At 38.3% G+C, this 12,325-nt stretch overlaps 1 protein-coding gene across 1 annotated transcript in view; it reads right to left on the bottom strand.

The window, feature by feature from the left end:
* Positions 1–11,336, bottom strand: part of col5a1 (procollagen, type V, alpha 1) — a gene marked incomplete in the record, with an annotated part of 121,385 nt that extends 110,049 nt beyond the window's left edge. The window contains 1 exon segment of the mRNA XM_037692269.1: positions 10,956–11,336. Coding sequence (XP_037548197.1) covers positions 10,956–11,055 — 100 coding nt within the window.
* Positions 11,337–12,325: the final 989 nt, after the last annotated feature.

Here is a 12,325-nt window from a genome sequence, read left to right as displayed (position 1 = left end):
ACATCAAAGAACGCCTTGTGTCCGTTGTCTACCTGGAGGGAGTTATATGGAGTATGTGGTGTAAATCACCCTTGGCTACTTGCACATCAAATTCTAGATTACTATGTGTAAAATTAATTGAGTTATAGTAATTTGTGTTGCTTTAAGATCAATTAGCTGTGGGGGCATTTTGAATCAGGATGACTGTAAACATTAACTGGCTGTAGACTGACACCCAGTAACTAATGTTTGCTAGTTTAATAAAAATTGTAGCAGTGATCTATGATAAATTTGCTAACAGACACAAATATTAAAACACACACACACAGAGATAAAACCATTTTCACCTGCCTTCTCTATATCGGCAGCAAGCAATAATTATATGTCACATTTTACTACTGACTGTGTAAAAGAGCGGAAGTGTCAATCAGCACACTATCAGTTTATCTCCCGTTTCACTTCTGAATCATCAACGCTGTGGGATCCAAAACTGCATGAATGAAAAGCTGCTTCATCCCTGAATTATTCCTGTTTCACACTGAATAAAATTATTTACTCCATAGCGGCTGACAGGCAATCAATAATCCTTTCAATAATCCTCTTCAGAGAATAGTACTCATGAAAAAAGCAAACACTGCAAGCCTTTCTACGCTTTATAAACACAAAACCTCTCTTTGTGAATAGATATATACAGTATATGTATATATAATAATAATAATAATAATGTCATCACAATGTCAGCACTGTATGTTTCCATACAATGGCGAAATTAGTCTCTGCATTTAACCCATCCACCACCAGGTGGTGCAGTGGGCAGCTATTGAAAGCGCCCGGGGGACATTTTGGGAATTAGACGTGCTGCCCAGAGACGCCACGTGATGTGCAGTGACTGGGGATCGAACCTGGGACTCTCGCGTCCCAAGCCGGCTGCCCTGCCTCTACACCATCTCGGCCCCAATATATATACAGTATATATATATATATATATATATATATATACACACCAACCAATCAAATTACTTGTATTTTCAAACATTCAGACTGCATGAAATGTTATTTCTATTATTCCAGAGGGAATGTGATTTAAACAATTAGTTAATTGTTTAATTAAAATGTCTCTCTTGCACATGAACTAATTGTGTTTTAATGAGACTAACCTGTATAGTTTTTTTTCCCCTATAATGTCATTCCTGTAAGTTAAATAATGTTTACATAATGTGAGGGATGAGCGATATGGACCAAAATGAATATCTCAATAATTTTAAGATAAATCGCGATATACAATATATATCTCGTTATTTTTGTCCTTCCATAAAGTAATAACAAAAATATATTCAAAGCTTTGCCCCAGTTGTCACACAGGCACATTAATTAACAGCTGTAACTGTACAAAATAAATGTCTAAAAATAAACTATTTACATATGTTTGTTTTTTAGACATTTATTTACATATATAAGTACCAGGATGCAGGATGTGAGTTGGACCTTGGGCCTCGATCCAACAGATGATCCATTGATGCAGAGAAGAGCTGCACCACATATCAAAAGCTGTATCTGTATTGTATTATCAGCATGTGGAATATCTATGCAGTATCTCAAAGAATTCTTCTCCAGACACAAATAAATAAAAATAAAACTGAGACACAAATTACATGCAAGACTATAAGTTTAATTAGAATTAAGTTTAAATAATTAGACCTCCATTCCACTGAGTGCCCACAATCGGCCCATGGGGAGTGCTTGTAAAGACACATTTGAGTTCATTACAGCTGATGTTGTCAATGCAATATTCTACATGTTCTACTAGCCACGTGCAGCCATAATGCACAGCTACAGATAACTATGAAGTCCAGTTCAGCCAGGACTTACACCGAAACACTTTCAGACTGTGTGGGAATGTGTGTAGTGGTTTCTCTTGCTGTGTGTAATATGTATTTACTGAATGAGTAAGAAGTGTTGGCTGGTCAGCCGGTCAACAGATGAGCCATCTGGACACCCTAAATAATACTTGACAAAATATTTGACGTCCTGACTCAGGATGTATATCTCCTTATAAAATAAAATAATAATTTAAAAAAAAACACTCTATACAGAAAATAACTTATTTCAGACTAAAATGATGAAACACTCATGACACACCACTAGGTGGCGATCATGTCAAAATTAACAGCACATTGACAACAAAATTAGAATATTCTGCGCTTGGCTAGAAATTTTACCAAACTGTACCTATATTTGTTTCTTTTTTCTTCTTTTTAAATTTTATTTTTTATTTTTTACAGAATTTCTAATTATTTTTGCTCACAGTTCTAAGTTTCTTGGCAAAAGCAAAAACACAAAACCAGGAGATAAAAAAAAAGTTTTCTTTTGTTGGCAATAGAGAGCAGTCTGATACAGTATCATTTATGAGAAGATCAGTATATGAAATATACATAAACACATTTAAAATAAACATTTTTAAAAGATGCATACTTTGGAAAATAAATGGTATTTAAAAAGCAATTAAAACATTGTTTATCTGTTGTAGTAAGGTTTTTAACAAACATTTTGTATAATGTGTTGGTGCTCAGAGTATGTGTTGTTAATGTCTCTCAGTTACTAACAAATTTTGACTCAATATCATTTAAAGTGACTCAGTAGCCATTGTTGTTTTGAACCACTTTGGCTATGGCTGCCTCAGAGGAGTTGACCAGGGAGAGGATGGGCCCCAAAAACCATCTTATCACCAGCAAACTGGTTGGTCCACTATGTAAAGGTGCTGGTTGTGGGACTGAGTTTGTTTGTGGCTTCTCGGACTGAAGAAGTCCTTTGGATGAAGGACGAAATGTCTCAACAACAAAAAGAAACCGTCCAGATGACCTGACTGAACTCTGTTGGATTTTTTTACCTGGATTATTGATCATGAACTTTGTTGTGTTTGCTAAAGTTAGCTGTGGCAGCCACCATGAATCAGCCTCAGTTGTAGATGCCTATTAATCTAATGACTATTTTTCTGAGATTTTCATTGAAATCTGCCAGTGGTTCATGGGATATTTTGCTAAAACACAAACGCACACTCAGACAGGACCAGCCACCTTTCAATGCAGCAAGCGAAATGCATTCCTTCAAGGAATGATAGTCCTTTAAATGGTTTGTCCCCTTTGAGTCTGGATTTGAGTTCTTTTGGATTTTGCTCAATAAATACTCCAGTATTCTGCTCTGACCTTATTGTGTTACGTGGGGATACTCAATGAATACTTGCCCAAACGCATTGCTACATTTCAAGCCTTTTAAAATCAGTACACAATGATTTCTGATGGGTAACATGGCCAACGTCCAGACCAGGCATGAGGCACAGCTAACTCCTGGTAGGTGACTCCATGTTCCAGATGTTCCTCTTTCAGCTCATCCTGGTGTTTGAGGAGAGCTCTAAAATCCACAAGAGTTTCTCTCTAATCACTACAACTTTAATTACATCACCTTATAAAAGAAAAATATCTGACAACAGCAAAAGTTTCTCCAACTGACCAGAAACTACTGTTTTCTACACACTACACAGGACAAAAAGTGCTTACACTCAGTTTTGTGCAGGGCTGTTTGTGGCAGCGGAGAAGGTTTGTGGTTGGAGAAGGGGAATGGAGCTGGAAAGGATGAGTCACACATTGCTTTCCATGCTCATTGATTATAATAGCCCTTTACAGAGAAAGGCACTGTTCCCCAACTAAAGTTAAGACTTGGCTTGGAGGTCTGGAGCAGACTTAGTTTTTACTCTGCCACATACCACAAGCAGCAACACAGCATAATAATAAAAAAGTAAATATGTGGTTGCATCATGAAGCAGCAAATGCAACTTTTACATCACCTGTGTTTTATGTTGACATTTCAGATCGTCACTTTTTCTTTTTTCTTTTGTTTGTAAAGTAAAAAAAATACCTTATTTTATTAATTATGTGAATGCTGATTCAGGATTTATACTTTTTCCTGTTTTTTATTTTTGATGTGTTTTTTTGATATCATACGTTGTGCTATTTTGGCCATTCATATTTCAAATCATTCATCTTACCTAGGAAATGGCTGCTATGATTTTTTTTTTGTTTATTTGTTTCATAACTTTTATACTTTACAAGCTTTATTTTTAAGTATTATTCCACAGAAACACACTGAGATTTCCTCACCTCCTTCTAAATCAAATCTACTTAAAGCATATTCACTCTGTTTGTTCTCATTTTATGCTTCTTTTGATTTTTTTTTAGCTACCATTATGTTTCTTTTAGGTCTTGCCTAGCTTTCTGATATTTTCACAGTTAACTAGCCATTTGCTTTTTTTAAGTTTATGTTTATTTTTACCTTATTAGCCTTTAGAGAGTCTTTTTATATTTGTAAATTCAGTTCAGTTATAATTTATTGTTCCCCAGGGGGAAATTGGTTACAGCACTTCATAAGTACAATATAATAACGTGTGAATAAGAATAATTATTAAAAACAGTCTGGACTCTGGATTTTAACCATATTGGAAAGTGTTTTTTTTCCCTGCTTTAAGTTTCTTGCTAGTATTTTGCTCCTTTTAGTTTTTAGCTAGTGCTCTGCTTATTTTAGCTTTAACAAAATAAATTAGGCTTCTTTGGCAAATTACAGCTAAATCATTCTGCATTCATCTTTCACATGGCACTTTTTCACAAAATGCAGTTTCTCTATTTTATAATCGATAAGAAGATTTTTTTAGAAGATATTGAGGAAGAAACACCTTTGAAACAAGTTCAACATCAAACCCTTATGAGCAGTTTAAATAGGGCCTGAACCTTAATTAATCTGTAAAGAAGTGGACAGTATATTGTGCAGGATGTGGCAAATAAAGCACTGATTGTGCAGCACAAAGGCTCTCCTTAACTTCAACACAGGGTCAGAAACTTGTCCTGCATATTTTGTTTTATCTGCCGTGTTATTAGCAGGCATTAGAGCTGATTTACAGTCTTTTCCACAAAGCCTGCATTTATGTTCTGCAGTGGCACATGCACTTACAGGGTCACTGCCTCTCTGTGGAGCCCAGATTCCTTCCTCTGATCCATGAGTACACACAAGAAGCCACTTTCTCCCATTGCCACTTATTTGATCGAGGATGACGTGACCTATGGAGTGATTTATGTGAGAGAGGAAGAAACAACCCACTTCAATATTTACCATCTCTTTTTAAAAAAAAAAGGTGATTATTATGCAAATCTGTGCGCCTAATACAATCTAAAAGTTTGTAGACTTTCTGATGAGAGACTCCAGCTCTGATGTTGTCCTTTGAGCACCCAGCAGTGAGTATCTTAAAATTCACCTAAATTTCCCATGGAAATATTTAGCTTTTTCAGTAATGTCTGGACTGGGTTGCTTCTACAAACCTTTTGAACTAGCTGTATTAAAAAACACAATTTCTAAAGGCAGGAGTGACCCATAAAACTTCCTTTAAAGAAGAATCCCCTGGACATAGAGAAACTACATGCAAACAGCTGGGAACCAGCCAGAGCCGACCTTTATCCTTGCCATGGAGTTGACCTGCATAAACAAAGAAAACCTTTTAATGACCCCTGGTGAATAAAAGGCCCAATAATATTCCACCTAAAATCACTTCATGCTTGTGCCGATACTATCTGACTGGAAATTTTCTCTAAAACCAAAATGATTTAAGTATTTTCCTTAAAAAAAAAAAAAAAAATTACAACAGTATTTTTTTCATGGTTCCTTTCCTCCAAGAATGAAAAGAAAACATCTGGAAGAGATTTTTCTGGCTTTTTGCAGGGCTTAGTAGACAGCACAATGGAACTTATTGAATCCAGATGGGAAGGCGCTCAGTAAAACAGCAAAGTTTATTCTTTTAAAACTTACAAATATGAGTTTAGAACATAATTCTTTGTTCATGACAATATTTTATGATGTTTTACCATAACAAGTCTTACTCAAAGTGCTGTCATCTATCACTAAAAGTGGCTTTGGTCAGAAAAAAGCCTTGTTTTCATTTGCACAAAGTATTCAAAGAATGCTATTTTAGTATTTCTAATTACTAAAATGTGCTGTAATAGTGGTTCTGGTCCAAAAAAGTGAAAATAAAAGAACAGTTGGTGAAAAGAAACCAATGATTGATTAAACCTAACACACAGGAAGCATGAGTTCCTGCAGAGAGCAGAAAACGTCATGTTGCTCAAAACTACACGGTTGTTTCTATGAATCAGTCTGACTTCAAACTCAGGCTCTCAGGCATAAACAGAGTTCAAATCTGACAAATATCTTCTTCAATTACACAAACACGCTTCCTGTGTTAGTAAGAGAAAAAAATTAAAGAAACAGAAACAAATGGATTAAACAGCTAAAGAATTCCACTCTCTATGAAACAATAAACCTGACGGACAAACTGAAAGTCCCAAACTTCACGTCTGAACTCTGACCCCTCTTTCCATTCTTGAACTTTACGTCTTACAGACTCTCTGCTCAACCACTTTTCACTTAACAAATGCAACAACATAAAAAGTTAGGGGGAAAGTTCAGTCTACCACATCACTTTTTCTAGTAAATATGAATGTTTTTATGAAAACATATTAATAAGAATAGATTATAAATCCAAGCTGCTAAAATGAACAATATTGCAATATTTGTATGCAGAGTAACAGGAAGTAATGTCAAAGGGGAGTGCCTGCATGTGAGCGTTGCTACAATGGCTAACAACACAGACTGAAGAGAAGAATCTAAAGTGTTTTTAGATTATTCTGAGTCCCTATCAGAGAGATGAAGAAGAGTCGGACTTCAAATAATCTTATTTCAGTAAACAAAGACCAGGAAGCTCCTGTTTCACTTTGGCTGCACCAAGTTCAAAAGAAAATATGACAGCTATGAAATGAAATGGGTTCAACTGTGAATTTTGCCAAATTTCTTAAATGTAAAGATGTTTTCTTCTACTTTGTGTATTTGTAGGATAACAGACATGCTGAACTGACAGTTTCTGGTGTTAACTTCCATTCATGCAAATCTTGAAAGAATGATTCAACATACATAATGTTGATTTAATTTAAAAATAATAACTTTACATGTAGTTCAGACACACTTGATGAAATTTCATTGATTTATTTATTCAACATTACATTTGAATAGTTATAATTGTATGCTTTATTTTACAAGTTTGGTTTATTAATTCAAACTTTTACAGGCAAAAGTTGTGTTTAATAAATTTAAGTACAACTATAGTAATGCTTTAAAGCTTTTATTGCCTGCCACAAAAACAAAATCCATAATAACACTGCTTCATAACACTCACCAGCATTATAAAGAAAAACTCCCATAAATATGGATTAAAGTTAATCAAAGTGCTTGAACTGTGCCACCCTGTGGCTTGATGTGTTGTACCCTGACATATAACCCTAGCAGAATTTATTCATGACCCTAACCACAGTCTCCACTAAGAAGCTGCTGGATTTATTTGTTTTGATTGTTTGTCATATGTTGATTTAACAGCAAACTAATTAAATCATTTTTACATGGCATGTTAACAAGCATCCTTTATTTCTAAGTTAACAATGGCAAAACAAGTCCTTAGACCTGCTGACTCAAAGCAATGCTACTGTTTAAAGTGACTGATTATCTTAGTAAAATAATACATGTATTTTTATCTGATATACCGGTAGGTAGTGTGCAAAATGCTTTACAGGAACTCCCAGACACAAAAACAGCTATTATTTCCAGTTTGTCACAGTTTTATATCAGTTGTTTCAATCAAAAGGGGTTGTCTTTAAAGAGAAGGGTGTGATGTAATGAAACATTCACTTCAGTGGGCAATGCAACAGTGGACAGTTTGTATATATCAACTTTATATCGTGGGCAGCACGGTGGCACAACTGGTAGAGCTGCTGCCTCTCAGCGAGCAGGTCCCTGGTTCAAACTGGGGGTCTTTCTGGGTGGAGTTTGCATGTTCTCTCCATGCATGTGTAGGTTTTCTCCAGGTACTCCAGTTTCCTCCCACAGACCAAAAACATGCATGTTAGGCTGATTGGTAACTCTAAATTATCCCTAGGAGAGAGAGAGTGAATGGTTGTTTGTCTCTATGTGTCCCTGTGATGGACTGGAGACCTGTCCAGGGTGTCCCCTGCCTCTTGCACAGTGATGCCTGGACATGGGCACCGACGATCCCCGTGACCCAAAAAGCAAGAAGCGGGTAAAGATAATGGATGGATGGATGAACTTATATTGTATATCACTGTTATCAAAATTAGTATTTTTTATGTAGAAGTAGCAGTGAACTGTTTTAGTGAGTGAAACTGACTTTTTGTTCAGCGTTGAATGTCTAAAGTCATAGTTAGCAATAGCCTGTTAGCACACTGAAACCACTGAGACCCACAAACACAGAATCATTCCATCAAAAGAGGCCAAAAGAAGAAACAATGACATCATAGTCAAACGTAGAAGTTTTGACACTGTAATTCATCCATCCATCCATCCATCCATTTTCTTTACCCTCTTATTCCATTTTGGGTCACGGGGGTCGCTGGTGCCCATGTCCAGCAATCACTGTGCAAGGGGCGGGGTACACCCTGGACGGGTCGCAAGTCCATCACAGGGACACATAGAGACAAACGAGACAAACAACCATTCACTCTCCCACTCACACCTAGGGACAATTTAGAGTTACCAATCAGCCTAACATGCATGTTTTTGGTCTGTGGGAGGAAACCGGAGTACCAGGAGAAAACCTGTGCATGCACGGAGAGAACATGCAAACTCCACCCAGAAAGGCCCCTGGACCGGGGTTTGAACCAAGGACCTGCTCGCTGAGAGGCAGCAGCTCTACCAGTTGCGCCACCGTGCTCACTGTAATTCATACAAAATTAAATTAACTTTTTTTTTTTCTTTAAAAATTACACCTTTAGTCCCTGAGGCCCCTAAAGTTTTTGGATTTCACCCAGTTTGTGGATTCTTCTGGGCTTTCTAAGGCTAATATGTGAGATTTTTACCCTGGGACTCCTTCAAATAAAAGCATTCATAAGAAGATTTTTCATTAAATCTTCCAGGTGAACAGAACATCCTGCCAAATCTGATGTAAGTGAGCAGAAAATCATTCATCCTGAAATTTAGAAATGAACAAACGTGCTTTTAAAAATAATTACGTCTATGGTGACAGAAACCTTTTAAAACAGGTTTCTATTCAATTTCCCTGCCATTTGAGACTCTTTTCCATCTTTGATTTCGATGTTAGATTTCATGGCAAAAAAAACCTCTTTCTGATAAACTAATGCGAAACTGCTTCTTTTTACTTTGGGCTTTGGGCGGCTGTGGCTGAGTGGTTAGAGCAGTCGTCCTCCAATGCAAGAGTTGGGAGTTCGAACCCCACAACAGTCACATGCCGAAGTGTCCCTGGGCAAGACACTGAACCCCTTGTTGCCTCCGATGTGTGTCCCATCGGTGTATGAATGTGATAAATCACTGATTAGTCTCTTTAGAATGATTTGTTCAATTAGCTTTGTAGAGATCTAGTAGAGTGCTGTATGAATGGGTAAATGAGGGCACAGATTGTAGTGTAAAGTGCTTTGAGTGTCTCAATAAGATAGAAAGGCGCTATATAAGTACAGTCCATTTACTTTGTGCAAACAAAGTGATGGACAAGCTAATGTTATCACGTCTTCAGTCAAAAGATGGGATTTATAACAGAAGCAAACTTTTATTAGTCCCTTATTTTAGCCCCGTAAATACAAAAATTAAAAAAATGATCAGCCTTAGAAAATAAATTGAGAAAACTTTGTTTTTAGAGGGGATTTAATCTCCATGTTTCACACAATCTGTTTAATGGTGAGTTTGTTCAGACCTCTCAAATGATTCCCTTAAATGTACCAAAGCTGCTAAAACTCTAAAGCTGTACCACCCGCCTAACGATTGATGAGCAGGACGATTACTTTACACATGTTTCTCATGTAGTGCTATACCACTTAATCATCAAGTATTTCTCACTTGGCATGTGTCACATTTCAGGAAGTGTACCCTCAGGATACTTTCCACCAGTCTGGTTTTGCTTTGTCAGCTTTAAGAAGTAATTAAATCCGGCCTGTAGCATCAAGATGACTTCAAACACAAACAAACTCCACCTTTGTCCTCAGGTGTGACCCAGACCAACAGTTCACCAACCAACTTGTTTCAACAGCATGAACGAAATAACTCCAGTCTTTATTTTGATATTTCCCGCCTCATGAACTGATTTTTAATGTACTTTATGTGCACTAATCCTCAAAGTGATTGTTACCACTATTTGCGCAACCCTGCATTCTTTTCAACCTTTAGAACCACCTGTTGTCTGCAGATTTTTGTGTCTGAAGCTCACAGTAGACCACCAGCCATTCCCAACAGCTTTAGGATGCTAATAATATATAAAGACCAGACCCAAGGACCCCATTGGTTGTCCTCTGATCTCCCCTGGGACATACCAGAACTAATTAATCTCCCCATCTTCATCAAGTTTCTCTCTAATCTGAGTTTTAAGTCAAACCTAAACCTAAACCAACTGCTATCATTTCCATCCATGTTTAATCTGTCTAAAATTGAGCTCTAAGGGTGCTTTAGAAACCCTGCCCCTCCACCCCTACCCTTCCATGTCCTGACTTCTTCAGAGGACTCCACCCTACCACTTCAGACATCTTCCTCCAACCCCTCCCTCCTGAATGAAGACTGTACATCTTCCTCTTCTGTTAGAAATGGAGTTTTCTGAAAGTCCACCACTGCTTTTGATTCTTTCATCAATGCAGAGTCAGCACAAAGTTTTCGTAAAGTTTAAAAGATGTGTGTCTCCCTGAGCAGTTCACAGACATCCCCTATTATGATCTGATTCTCTGATGCCAAGAGAGTGAGACGTCTTCAGAGGTTTGTCCAGATGCAGACAGGACTAACACTCAAACAGAAGTCTACAATAAGTCACGTCTCACAATACAGACTGAGGTGTGACGTGAGGGGGTGTCCACGGGGGTCCCACAGCTGTTGGATCTTACCTGAACTTGCACTCGACACCACAAAAAGCAGAATGACGGCTACAGAGAGATGAAGGTCTCTTCTCCTCCGTTTAAGTCTCCATCTGATGCGTGTATCCATGACCGCTTGCGCCTCCACGGAGAGTGGCTTCTCTTCTCAGTTCACACAGCAACTGGTTCAACCTGCAACAAGTTGTGCTCAGGACTCAAACTCCAACCAAGTCAAAAGTCCCAGAGAAAATAAAAAAGAGGGGGAGAAGGGGGATGTGTGAGGTTGTTTCTCAAGCAGCCATAAGAGTTGTTAGTGTGGATCCTCCTACTGGTTGACGGATGAGCTCCGTGCGTCCTGGACTGCTCCTCTCCTCTCTGCTCCCCTCAACTGTCCCGCAACGCTTCACCTCAGAGCTCAAGACTCCCCCTTCCTCCCAATTTTACCCACACCTCCCAGACCCCCCCACCCCCACCACCACACACACACACACACACACACACACACACACACACACACACACTACAGTCGTCACACTCAGGAGAAAGTTTCCTCCCACCTTTCCCCCACTCCACCCCCAGACTGTCAGTCAGTCCCGACAGCAGAACCTGGACAAATCAGAGGCGTCGGTGCATTAGAGCCGGCCCTGTTTCTGTCCGGGGAAGGGAGGAAGGACATTTCGCCTGCACTTCTCTAACTCCTCAGAGGAAAAGGTTAGAGCGGGAAAACCAAACCTCCTTCCAAGTATACCCAGGAGTTGGAGAACAACCTAAGGAGTTTGAGATCTCAAACATATTTATCAACTCATACCAGCAGCGGTGTTAGGTGCTGACTCAGCACTTATTCTGTTCTAAACCACTGAATTTACAATTTTATTTATTTATTTGATTATTTATTTAGGCTAGTGGGTTTGAAAAATGGGAAATTTTCACCAATCAATCAATTTGGTTTGTCATCACAAAGTCCAACCTTTTTTCACTAGCAAAATATGGAAATTGTATTGATATTATAACGTTGCAAGGGCAAGCTCAATCTTTGGAGTCAATCAAATTAATTTATAGTTATTAAATTATGAAAAATACCACAGCAGGACAGAAAATGTTCATCTTTCCCTCTAAATAAAGAGTGACCGGATGAACTTTCTGGGTGGAGTTTGCATGTTCTCTCTGTGCATGCTTGGGTTTTCTCCGGGTACTCTGGTTTCCTCCCACAGACCAAAAACATGCATGTTAGGCTGATTGGTAACTCTAAATTGTTCCTAGGTGAGAGAGGGAGTTAATGGTTCTTTGTCTCGTTTGTCTCTATGTGTCCCTGTGATGGACTGGAGACCTGTCCAGGGTGTCCACGGCCCTCACACAGTGATTGCTGGACATGGGCACTGGCGACCCCCGAGACCCAAAAT

The sequence above is a fragment of the Nematolebias whitei genome, chromosome 18 (genome assembly GCF_014905685.2).
Source record: "Nematolebias whitei isolate Nwh7 chromosome 18, NemWhi1, whole genome shotgun sequence".
NCBI classification, from domain to species: Eukaryota; Metazoa; Chordata; class Actinopteri; order Cyprinodontiformes; family Rivulidae; genus Nematolebias; species Nematolebias whitei.
This window is presented reverse-complemented; position numbering and strand designations above follow the sequence as displayed.